This window comes from Pristiophorus japonicus, chromosome 11 (genome assembly GCF_044704955.1).
Source record: "Pristiophorus japonicus isolate sPriJap1 chromosome 11, sPriJap1.hap1, whole genome shotgun sequence".
NCBI lineage: Eukaryota > Metazoa > Chordata > Chondrichthyes > Pristiophoridae > Pristiophorus > Pristiophorus japonicus.
Window position 1 is genome coordinate 153,893,628 of NC_091987.1, and position 13,418 is coordinate 153,907,045.

Genomic DNA, 13,418 nt, shown 5'->3' on the forward strand with positions numbered 1-13,418 from the left:
GATGCACCAGAGCCTCAGATCGAGGAGGCAGAGGTACATGGGGTGCACACATTCACCACAAATTATCCCCCGATAATGCTGAATGTTGAACTAAATGGATTCCCGGTCAATGGAGCTGGACATGGGTGCGGGCCAGTCTATCATGGGCAAAAAGACTTTCGAAAGGTTGTGGTGCAACAAGGCCTCAAGGCCAGTCTTAACTCCAGTTCGCATGAAACTAAGAACTTACACGAAAGAACTGATTCCCGTAATCGGCAGTGCAACCGTAAAGGTCTCCTACGATGGAGAGATGCACAACCTACCACTCTGGGTGGTACCAGGCGATGGTCCCACGCTGCTCGGCAGGAGCTGGCTGGGAAAGATACGCTGAAACTGGGACGACGTCCGAGTGCTATCAGCCGCTGACAACACATCGTGTGCCCAGGTCGTAAACAAATTTCCTTCGCTGTTCGAACCAGGCATCGGGAAATCCCAAGGAGCAAAAGTGCAGATCCACCTAATCACAAGGCGAGAGCAGTACCGTACATGATGAGAGAAAGGGTAGAGATTGACCGGCTGCAAAGAGAGAGCATCATTTCCCTGATCGAGTTCAATGAGTGGGTCAGTCCTATCGTCCCAGTCCTCAAGGGAGACGGCACCGTCAGAATCTGTGGCGATTACAAAGTAACTATCAATCGTTTCTCCCTGCAGGACCAATACCCACTAGCAAAGGCCGACGACCACTTTGCAACGCTGGCGGGAGGAAAGACATTCATGAAGCTGGATCTGACTTCAGCCTACATGATGCAGGAACTGGAGGAATCATTGAAGGCCCTCACCTGCACGCACAAAGGTCATTTTGTTTATAAAAGATGCTCATTTGGAATCCGATCGGAGGCGACGATATACCAGAGAAACATGGAAAGCTTACTGTAGTCGGTCCCGCACACCGTGGTCTTCCAGGACAACATCTTGGTCACAGGTCGGAACACAAGCCGAGCATCTGCAGAACCTGGAGGAGGTTCTTAGTCGACTCAACCGCGTGGGGCTCGGGTTAAAACGCTCGAAGTGTGTTTTCCTGGGACTCCTGAACTACTTTGATAACTTCTTACTGGGTCTCAGCACACTGTTACAACCCCAGCATGTCTTACTATGAAAAGAGGACAAATGGGTTTGGGGCAAAAGCCAAGAAAATGCCTTTGTAAAAGTGAGAAAATTGATATGCTCAAACAAATTGCTTGTATTGTATGATCCATGTAAACGTTTGGTAGTAGCATGTGATGCGTCGTCATATGGCATCTGGTGTGTATTTCAAGAAGCTAATGATGTCGGAAAACTGCAACCCATTGCTTATGCATCCAGGAATCTGTCTAAGTTTGAGAGAGCCTACAGCATGATTGAAAAAGAAACGTTAGCGTGTGTCTATAGGGTAAAGAAAATGCATCAATACCTGTTTGGACTAAAATTCAAATTGGAAACTGACCATAAGCCACTTATATCCCTGATTTCTGAGAGGAAAGGGATAAATACCAACGCATCGGCCCGCATCCAGAGATGGGCGCTCATGTTGTCCGCATACAACTATGCCATCTGCCACAGGCCACTGCGCCGATGCTCTCAGTAGGCTGCCATTGCCCACCACGGGGGTGGAAATGGCACAGCCCGCAGATCTAGCCATGGTTATGGAAGCATTTGAGAGTGAGCAATCACCCGTCACTGCCCGGCAGATCAAAACCTGGACAAACCAGGACCCCTTATTATCTCTAGTCGAAAGCTGTGTGCTTCACGGGAGCTGGTCCAGTGTCCCAGTGGAAATGCAGGAAGAGATAAAGCCGTTCCAGCGGCGCAAAGATGAAATGTCTATACAGGCAGACTGCCTTCTGTGGGGAAATCGAGTAGTGGTCCTCAAGAAGGCCAGAGACACCTTTATCAATGACCTCCACAGTACCCACCCAGACATCGTAATGATGAAAGCGATAGCCAGATCCCACGTGTGGTGGCCCGGTATCGATGCGGACTTAGAGTCCTGCGTTCACAGATGTAATACATGCTCGCAGTTAAGCAATGTACCCAGGGAAGCGCCGCTAAGTTTATGGTCTTGGCCCTCCAAACTGTGGTCTAGGGTACACGTCGACTATGCAGGCCTGTTCTTGGGTAAAATGTTCCTTGTGGTTGTAGACGCGTACTCCAAGTGGATTGAACATGAGATAATGTCGTCTAGCACGTCCGCTGCCACTACTGAAAGCCTGCGGGCCATGTTTGCCACACACAGCCTACCCGATGTCCTGGTGAGTGACAATGGGCCATGTTTTACCAGTGCTGAGTTCAAAAGAATTTATGACCCGTAACGGGATCAAACATGTAAACCAGCGTCCAATGGTCAGACAGAGAGAGCAGTGCAAACTGTTAGCGCGAATGTTCCCTCCAAGAATCACTCGTCACTCTGGGTCGGCTCCATACACCAAAATGGTTTATTACGCCGGCGGGGAGATGAAGCCACTGGTTCATCCAGGCAGCTCTCTCCGCTGAACAAAGGATTTCATGGATATTTATATGTTTTACAACAGTTTACTACAGTTACATCAGCCCATTTCGGCCGGACACTATCCAATCATATTGATTATAGATTACATATAGATTCAATTAGACCAATAGAATTGGTCTCCAAAGATTAGATGGCTATGTGATTGCCTCATGTGTTGCTAAGGGTTACTCATGGTCTTGTGACATTGTCCAGGCACCCCCCGCCCCCCCTCCCCCCCACCTTATCTTACTGTCCTTGGGTGCTGTCTTTGGGTAGTTTCCTTATCTTAATCCTGTTACAGGAGTACTATTGTTCTATCATTCTACCGGGACATCTTGTCTGGGGCCTGGAAGCCTGTTGATTGGCGACATCTGCTGAGCTCGTCTTTTCTGTGTATTCCTGTGTGAGAAATGGCAAAAATCAGTAACTAGGAATGCGGTCCCTTTCTGCTAGCTGCATTCCCTTGGTGCTTTGCTGAATCACTGGCAGCCACCTTCATACATATCCTGCCACCATTTTATACACCAACATATTTAATTCTAACATTATGCCACAGGTGCCTTTGCTCTATAGAAACTCTCTCCAACAATCCCCCCTTTCTGTAAAGGGGCTAGTCCTAGCCCCCTGAAACCGACACTAATTTATATTATATTATTTATGTTTTTGTGTCACCTGGTACTCCCTGCTTCGATGTGCTGGCCAGTCACGCCATTTCAGGAGTCCCAGTTGTTTAGATCAAATTGATATAGTTCGAATCGTCCCTCTCGCCCGTCACACAAACTTCCTTGCTTTTCTGAGCTTTGGTGCTAAACCTCCGTTGTTGTGCATAATGTCTGCAGGACCGGCAAGCCATGACACCCCATGTGGGATAGGGGCCTGTTCTGGCTCGTCATAGTCCTGCAGGTGATCATGGAGCTGATCGGTGGTGTCAATGATTTCGGTACCTTGCCGTCTAACTTGGATAATGTGAGCTTGCCCTATAGTAACGGGTCGTAGGGGTGTAAAGCAGAAGTTTGGTTGTGGGATCTGGCATTGTAAGCCGTTATACTGATATGAGTGTTCTGTGGTGGAGACACAGTATCTCCCTTTGCCTCCGTACCCGGCCCGGGCAAAATGTGTAGGGGCAGGTACTATTTCCAGAACGCTTCCATCGATTCGATTAAAACCACACTCATCTAATTCTCCCTGTCCCACCGGGTGGGGGCACACCGTGATCTCACCCCTTTGTCTGTCAGGGAGACGCCGTATAGCTTGTTATCTCTACGGATAGCGGAGTCTGCGGTTAAGTAGTTTCGGAGGGAGGCATTGTCGCATACGACCCCGATATTATCCAGTTGATAAAAAGGAAATGGACCTGAGTCTCGTGTGACCATAGGGATCATTAAGACGATCCCCACTCCCGCAGCTTTTCCCATCTGGCAGTTTGGGATCGCTGGGTATACTCTGGTTAGTCCCTTCAGAGTGCAGTTATCCAGTGTCCCCTTCAGCTTGGTTAGCTGAGCCAGATGTGAGCTGTCTATCCAGTCGGGTACCTCCCCCCTTTGGATCTGATCGCGGTTGTGTCGTATCTGTCCCACCATCCACAGACCATAAGTGTGACAGAGTTGCCCTTGTCAGAGCTTTCCGGCATCATCCTTTTCTCTGTCAATTAGACGATTAATGTGTCTCCATTATTGAAATTCCATCGAACTGTATCTCCATGCCTTCCCTTCCTAGGTCGGCTTGGTTTTTCTGATTCTGCTCTGCCTGCTCTAACAGTTCCTCATTACCTCTTTAAGTTGTTCCACCTTTTCATTCAGCCCTTGTATATCCAGTGAGTTTACTCTGGAGGTCCCGGTATTAAAGCCGGTAGCATCGTCATTAATTATTCCCCTCTTATGCCTATGCACCTGCTCTTGTCCTCAGAACCTACTGGCCCCCATGGCATCGGCAGCCTCTGCATTACAACCTTACTTAATACACTATGCACCTTCCTTGCCTGTTCTGTACAATACTCCGGCATCAGTATGCCTGAAACATTGATCAGAACAGGCACAATTTCCTGCTTAATATTATGCGTTAAAATAAGTTCTGTCCTTGCTCTAGTCTTTGGCTGCTAGGATACATGTTCCGTCAGTTAAATTAAATAAAGCCCCATAGTTCATGTAGTTATGTCTTTCCTGCGTGTGCTATATTTCTCGTAGTCCGTCTGTATTGTCCAGTGCTTGCATGAGCCTTAAGGTTCCCAGTATCCTGAGTCTCCAGAGTCGAAGTAGCCGCTGCGGTCCCACCTCGGTGAGTGTTTTATCTGCAAATTTTAAACAGATATCCTGGTCGTCACCAGGTGATAGGTTCTGGTCTACTCATCTTTTATCCATGCATGTCGAGGTCACTCTGTGAAATCGGAGATAAGGGTTAGGTTGGGTTTGTGGACTACACGTACCCACCGTGGGGTATATTGGCTCTATTGCCATAGGTGATGGTGCTCTGGCTGCACACTGCACTATCCGTCTGGCCCCGTTTTTAAAAAATCTCTTTCAGCTTATTTATCTTAGCTTTTAACTCTTGAATTTGTTTTGTTTGAGTATCTATTTCTTTATTTGTATCAGGCGTGTATTATTACATAGGCTAATTCTATTTTATTTTTATCCTGACTATCCCACCATTTCCTTTATCTGTCAGGTGAGTCTTTATTCTATTAAGAAATCCAAATTAGTAAGGTCCAGTATAAAACAGCTGTCAATGGAAAGGGTTAACTCCTTTACAGGTTTGTAAGAAGGCCTGATGTCATTACGTGACTTCGCGTAATCATTTGACATTTTTTTCCAAGTCTTTGTGCCTTCAAAACTTGCTTAGAAATTAGGAATCCATTAAAACAGCAGAAATCATTAGTAAAGCCGTCATAATAAAAATCTTCTCATCAGGAAAGACGGCATTTTAGATTAAACTCCAATTTTTTCAAAACTTCTAGTTCAAGTACTTGCAAAAGATTTATTTTTTTAATTGATTTAAATCGAGACCACACATTTTTAATAGCTATTTTGTTTACTGAAATCCAATTTTCACACAAGCTGTATACATTCCAACATTTCGGGGTTTTTTTATGGTCCCGTTCACTGGGCAAATCTTGTATTTTATTTCTCTCTCGGCACAAAATCTAAACTTCCGTGCCAGTTCCATTTTCTATAAGAATTTTAAAAGTCAGTAAGATTTTCTAATTCCCAGCTTTTCTTTCTGTGCTGAGTTCGCATAGCTTGAATCTTTTCTCCTCGTTATTTTCAAAGCCCTCATGTTTGTTTAGACTGTTCGGAACTTTTCTTGATAAACAGCGTCCATTTTGGAAATCTTTTCAAACTGCAGTGAAACTTTCTCGTAATTTAAAATCATTATCAATGGAGAGTGTCTTTTACCTCTTCAAATTCTTTTTTCCTTTTCCCAATTAAGCCGATATCTTTTTCACTGCCAATATCAGCTAGTATTTAGTAAGTTATGTCTTTTTCAATCGCAAACACTTTTTTTTCAGCACCTATTTAGTACGTTACATCTTTTTTTTCAGATCTCCTTTCTTCAAATTAGGTTTTGTATTTTACACAGAGGGCTCGTGCCTCGGTAAATTTGTTAATTTAAAATCATTAGACAATCGAAAACACTTTTTCTTTCAAATTCGTTCAATTTGTTTTCTTTCAAGGTTGTCTCTTTATCTTTTTTTTCATATTTTTCTTAACTAGAACAGAGTCTAGCACATAGGCCTTGAAAGCTGCTTTTCGTTATCTCAAATGTTCCAGTTTCAAGGCCGTTACAATGTCCTTTGTTCTAAACTGCTAAAGCTTGCCGTTTAAAAATTTTTTTTTCAAAGTCCCTTTTACACTTTCGCAGATAGCTCACCACTCGCCCAGGAGTTTGACCTGATTCCTGAAGGTATTTCTAGATTGTTTCCAAACCTTTTAGTTTTATTTCTCTTTTTTTAAGAGATCAGATTTAATTTTTTTAGTTTGAATCTATCTCAGTATTTTGCTGTGCCTTCTCTTAATATCTCAAAATCCTAATTCAAATATTGTACTGTCAATTTAAAACTCTTTTTACTGAGCTAAAAGCTTTCGCGTCAAGGTTTTACACAAAGGGAAATGGGGGTGTACTTCCCCAGCCCGCAGCCTCGAGAGACCCATGCAGGCTTTTTTTAAAAGGCATTACAACTCCCCTTCTCCATTCTTTATCTCATTCCAAGACTAAATTTATGTCTTTCAACCCAATGTAATCAATGATTGCGTGTTTTCTTTCGACAAGTAAGTGAGCGTGTCAAATACATTTTTTTTTTAAACCACCGGGACCATGTATTTTTTATCTTTTGCTCAACAAACCTATCCTTTGTGCATTTCCTAGCTCCATAACTTATCATCCAAATAAATACGCACCTGTGTTTCTAACTTAAAATGTAATTCAATTCTAGGTTCACACTTTCTTAAAACTTCCTACATGCAGGACAACACTGCAAAGGGTTAAAAAAAACTGTCACTCTTTTTGAAAAAGCTAAAACAAACAGACAGCTCCACCACTTTTCCAAAAAGGCTTTCAGACACATGAAAAATTCATTCCGCAGTCAAAAAATCACACAAGCACTCTCACTCAAAGACAGACATTCACAAAAGTCTCTCTTCATTCAACAAAGCTTATTGTTTGGCCAGCTCTATTTTTGGATCCATACATCACTTAAGATAGTTACTATTAGGTTTTTAGAAAATAAATTAATATATGATGATAGATTAATACATGATTGATTTACTTTCTCTGTTAATTTTACGTGGGCTCGAAGAGTCAGAACTCAGGCCTTTTCTATTACTTTCTTTTGTTTCTCCACCAGGTGACGGGTAAGGGATCTTTCTGGCCTCCACTTGAGTTTGGTTGTTAGACTGGCCATATTGGGTATGGTTAGCTCGTTAGGAATCTCACTCTCAGAGGTTCACTTTTTATCCAGCGCGACTTGTAGTAGACCGTTTCTAGCTACTGTCAGGTCACAAGTCTGCTATTACACAAACTTAGACAATTCTTAAAACACGTTTAAGTAATTCCCACAATGCCCTATGCCTCCTTAACAACTACCGACCAGCGTTTTGCCTGTTGGTCCGACCCTTCTCACAGGTTGGATATTGCGTCGGCCTCTGGACACCACCTGGTACCTTCCCCGCGGGATCGACTGCCAATTCCCTTTTTTTAAACTCAGACTTATACCCACCCGGATTCTCCAGGGGTGTCCCAACGGCCTCTGCAATATCCTGCCGGCTGCGCCATTGTTAGCGCGAATGTTCCCTCCAAGAATCACTCGTCACTCTAGGTCGGCTCCATACACCAAAACGGTTTATTACGCCGGCGGGGAGATGAAGCCACTGGTTCATCCAGGCAGCTCTCTCCGCTGAACAAAGGGTTTCATGGATATTTATATGTTTTACAACAGTTTACTACAGTTACATCAGCCCATTTCGACTGGACACTATCCAATCATATTGATTATAGATTACATATAGATTCAATTAGACCAATAGAATTGGTCTCTAAACATTAGATGGCTACGTGATCGCCTCTTGTGTTGCTAAGGGTTACTCATGGTCTTGTGACATTGTCCAGGCACCCCCCCATCTTATCTTACTGTCCTTGGGTGCTGTCTTTGGGTAGTTTCCTTATCTTAATCCTGTTACAGGAGTACTATTGTTCTATCATTCTACCGGGACATCTTGTCTGGGGCCTGGAAGCCTGTTGATTGGCGACATCTGCTGAGCTAGTCTTTTCTGTGTATTCCTGTGTGAGAAACGGCAAGTATCAGTAACTAGGAATGCGGTCCCTTTCTGCCAGCTGCATTCCCTTGGTGCTTTGCTGAATCACTGGCAGCCACCTTCATATATATCCTGCCACCATTTTATACACCAACATATTTAATTCTAACATTATGCCACAAGTGCCTTTACTCTATGGAAACGCTCTCCAACAAAACCATCAAGCAAGGCTTGAAGAGGGTAACAAAAGGCTCACTGCAGACTCGCCTATCCCGAGTCCTGCTCAGCTACCACACGAGACTGCACTCAATCACTGAGATCCCACCTGCTGAACTGCTCATGAAAAGAGCACTTAAGACAAGGCTCTCGTTAGTTCACCCTGATCTGCATGAACAGGTAGAGAGCAGGCGGCCCAACAAAGTGCATACCATGATAGCGCAAATGTGTCATGTGAGATTGAAGTCAATGATCCTGTATTTGTATTAAATTATGGACAAAATCCCAAGTGGCTTCCCGGCACTGCCGTGGCCAAAGAGGGAAGCAGGGTGTTTCGGGTCAAACTTTCAAATGGACTCATTCACCGGAAACACTTGGACCAAATCAAACTCAGATTCACGGACTACCCTGAGCAACCCACCTTGGACACTACCTTTTTTGATCCCCCAACATTCACACCAGTGGCAATCGGCACCACGGTTGACCACGAAGCAGAACCCATCATCCATAGCAGCCCAGCAGGACCCAACACACCAGGCAGCCCAGCAAGGCCAGCTGCACAGCAGCCCAGCGAGGGCCCAACAAATGATTCAACAACACCAGCTTTCACACTGAGACGATCAACTAAGGCAACAAGGGCCCCAGACACTATTGACTTTGGAGGGGGAGTGTTGTTATATATGTAAACTTGTATTTGTAAATTATGTACAGCCACCAGAGGGCTCATCCCTTGGTGTCCCAACCCCTGGGAGCACAGGTATTTAAGGAGGCCTCACAGGTTGAAGAGGCACTCTGGAGACCTGCAATAAAAGACTAAGGTCACACTTGACTTTGAGCTCACAGTGTTCAGTCTGACTCTTTCTCCATACACAACAGCACTTTAAAAAAAAAACAGGGGAGTTATCCCCGGTGTCCTGAGGCCAATATTTATCCCTCAATCAACATAACAAAAACAGATTATCTGGTCATTATCACATTGCTGTGTGTGGGAGCTTGATGTGCACAAGTTAGCTGCCGCGCTTCCTACATTACAACAGTGACTACACTCCAAAAATACTTCATTGGCTGTAAAGTGCTTTGAGACGTCCGGTCGTTGTGAAAGGCGCTATATAAATGCAAGTCTTTCTTTTCTTTCTAAAACTTACAACATGTGTAACATTGCAATCTTTTTATATTGCAGAGTGCAAAATGTAAATAATGTATATGCCTTTCAACCAAGATTGAATTCTGTAGTAATCAATTGTACAAGAATTGCATTGCAGAGATCAGATTCAAGTGTTCTTGGTTACACATGTATTCAGTAAATGAAGGTACAGCAAACACTCCCACTATCACACACCCTTACTGACAGTGCACCTCCCATGGGCAACAGTTGGGCTTAAATCGTACTGTGTGGTAGTGTCTTAATGTTAATTAAATAAGTTAAACTATTAAGAAAAGTGAGTTACTATCTGAGTTAAAATTGTGGAACTAGGAATTTCAAGCAATCACATTGGCCCTTATATTGATTGGGGTGGGATTTGCAAGCGGGGCAGAGGATATCTGGTGGGGTGGAGTATGAGGTTTAAATTCCACAGTTTGTGAGGTTTAATTTAACACAGCTTCCCTGCCCGAGATTGACAGGCTGGTGTGAATCTTCCCCATCAGTTTTTTTTGGTGTGGGGTCCCTTTGCCAGGTATCTTCTAACGGCAGCAGCGCGTGAGCGGCCTGTGTGGCCCCCCAACCGATCGATGCACGGCCCCCCACAGATCGATGCACGGCCCCCCACCGATCGATGCACGGCCACCCACCGATCGATGCACGATCCCCCACCGATCGATACACGATCCCCCACAGATCGATGCACGGCCCCCCACCGATCGAGACACGATCCCCCACTGATCGATACACGGCCCCCCACCGATCGACACACGAACCCCCACCGATCGATACACGATCCCCCACCGATCGATGCACGATCCCCCACCGATCGATACACGATCCCCCACAGATCGATGCACGGCCCCCCACCGATCGAGACACGATCCCCCACTGATCGATACACGGCCCCCCACCGATCGACACACGATCCCCCACCGATCGATGCACGGCCCCCCACCGATCGATACACGGCCCCCCACCGATCGAGACACGATCCCCCACTGATCGATACACGGCCCCCCACCGATCGACACACGAACCCCCACCGATCGATACACGATCCCCCACCGATCGATACACGGCCCCCCACTGATCGATACACGATCCCCCACCGATCGATACACGATCCCCCACCGATCGATACACGGCCCCCCACTGATCGATACACGATCCCCCACCGATCGAGACACGATCCCCACCGATCGATACACGGCCCCCCACTGATCGATACACGATCCCCCACCGATCGACAGACGATCCCCCACCGATCGATGCACGGCCCCCCACCGATCGATACACGATCCCCCACCGATCGATGCACGGCCCCCCACCGATCAATACACGATCTCCCATCGATCGATACACGATCCCCAACCGATCGATACACGATCCCCCACCGATCGATGCACGGCCACCCACCGATCGATGCACGTACCCCCACCGATCGATACACGATCCCCCACTGATCGGTGCAGGGCCCCCTACCGATTGATACACGGTCCCCCACCGATCGATACACGGCCCCCCACCGATCGATACACGATCCCCCACCGATTGATACACGATCCCCCACCGATCGATGCACGGCCCCTCACGATCAATACACGATCCCCCACCGATCGATGCACGATCCCCCACCGATCGCTACACGATCCCCCATCGATCGATACACGATCCTCCACCAAGCGATGCACGGCCCCCCACCGATCGATGCACGTACCCCCACCGATCGATACACGGCACCCCACCGATCGATATACGATCCCCCACCCATCGATGCACAGCCCCCCACCGATCGATACACGATCCCCCAGTGATCGATACACGACCCCCACCGATCGATGCACGGCCCCCCACCGATCGATACAGGGCACCCCACCGATCGATGCACGGCCCCCCTCCGATCGATGCACAGCCCCCCACCGATCGATACATGATCCCCCACTGATCGATACACGATCCCCCACCGATCAATACATGATCCCCACCGATCGATACAAGATCCCCCACCGATCGATACACGATCCCCCACCGATCGATACACGAACCCCCACCGATTGATACACGATCCCCCACCGATCGATACACGATCCCCACTGATCGATGCATGCCCCACCGATCGATGCACGGCCCCCCACCGATCGATACACGATCCCCCACCAATCGATGTACGATCCCACACCGATCGATGCACGGCCCCCCACTGATCGATACACGATCCCCCACCGATCGATACATGATCCCCACCGATCGATACAAGATCCCCCACCGATCGATACACGATCCCCCACCGATCGATACAAGAACCCCCACCGATCGATACACGATCCCCCACCGATCGATACACGATCCCCACTGATCGATGCATGGCCCCACCGATCGATGCACTGCCCCCCACCGATCGATACACGGCCCCCCACCGATCGATGCACGGCCCCCCACCGATCGATGCACGGCCCCCCACCGATCGATACATGGCCCCCCACTGATCGATGCACGATCCCCCACCGATCGATGCATGGCCCCCCACCGATCGATACGCGATCCCCCACTGATCGATGCACGGCCCCCCACCGATCGATGCACGATCCCCCACCGATCGATGCATGGCCCCCCACCGATCGATACGCGATCCCCCACTGATCGATGCACGGCCCCCCACCGATCGATGCATGGCCCCCCACCGATCGATACGCGATCCCCCACTGATCGATACACGATCCCCCACCGATCGATACACGATCCCCCACCGATCGATACACGGCCCCCCACCGATCGACACATGAACCCCCACCGATCGATACACGATCCCCCACCGATCGATACATGATCCCCACTGATCGATGCATGGCCCCACCGATCGATGCACTGCCCCCCACCGATCGATACACGGCCCCCCACCGATCGATGCACGGCCCCCCACCGATCGATGCACTGCCCCCCACCGATCGATACACGATCCCCCACCGATCGATACACGGCCCCCCACCGATCGACACATGAACCCCCACCGATCGATACACGATCCCCCACCGATCGATACACGATCCCCCACCGATCGATGCATGGCCCCCCACCGATCGATACGCGATCCCCCACCGATCGATGCACGGCCCCCCACCGATCGATGCACGGCCCCCCACCGATCGATAGACGATCCCCCACCGATCGATGCAGGGCCCCCCACCGATCGATACACGATCCCCCACCGATCGATGCACGGCCCCCCACGATCAATACACGATCTCCCACCGATCGATACACGATCCCCAACCGATCGATACATGATCCCCCACCGATCGATACACGATCCCCACTGATCGATGCATGGCCCCACCGATCGATGCACTGCCCTCCACCGATCGATACACGATCTCCCACCAATCGATGCACGATCCCCCACCGATCGATGCACGATCCCCCACCGATCGATGCATGATCCCCCACCGATCGATGCACGGCCCCCCACCGATCGATACACGATCCCCCACCGATCGATGCACGGCCCCCCACCGATCGATACACGATCCCCCACCAATCGATGCACGATCCCCCACCGATCGATGCACGGCCCCCCACCGATCGATACACGATCCCCCACCGATCGATGCACGATCCCCCACCGATCGATGCACGATCCCCCACCGATCGATGCACGATCCCCCACCGATCGATACATGGCCCCCCACCGATCGATACACGATCCCCCACCGATCGATGCACGATCCCCCACCGATCGATACACGATCCCCCACTGATCGATAAGCGATCCCCCACCGATCGATGCACGGCCCCCACCGATCGATGCAAGGTC

General features: G+C 48.6%; 1 protein-coding gene across 1 annotated transcript in view; it reads left to right on the forward strand.

The window, feature by feature from the left end:
- Positions 1–281: 281 nt before the first annotated feature.
- Positions 282–13,418, forward strand: part of LOC139275618 (lysosome membrane protein 2-like) — a 243,343-nt gene continuing 230,206 nt past the window's right edge. The window contains exons 1-2 of the mRNA XM_070892790.1: positions 282–414; positions 2,158–2,267. Coding sequence (XP_070748891.1) covers positions 282–414; positions 2,158–2,267 — 243 coding nt within the window. The remainder of the gene's footprint in view (positions 415–2,157; positions 2,268–13,418) is intronic.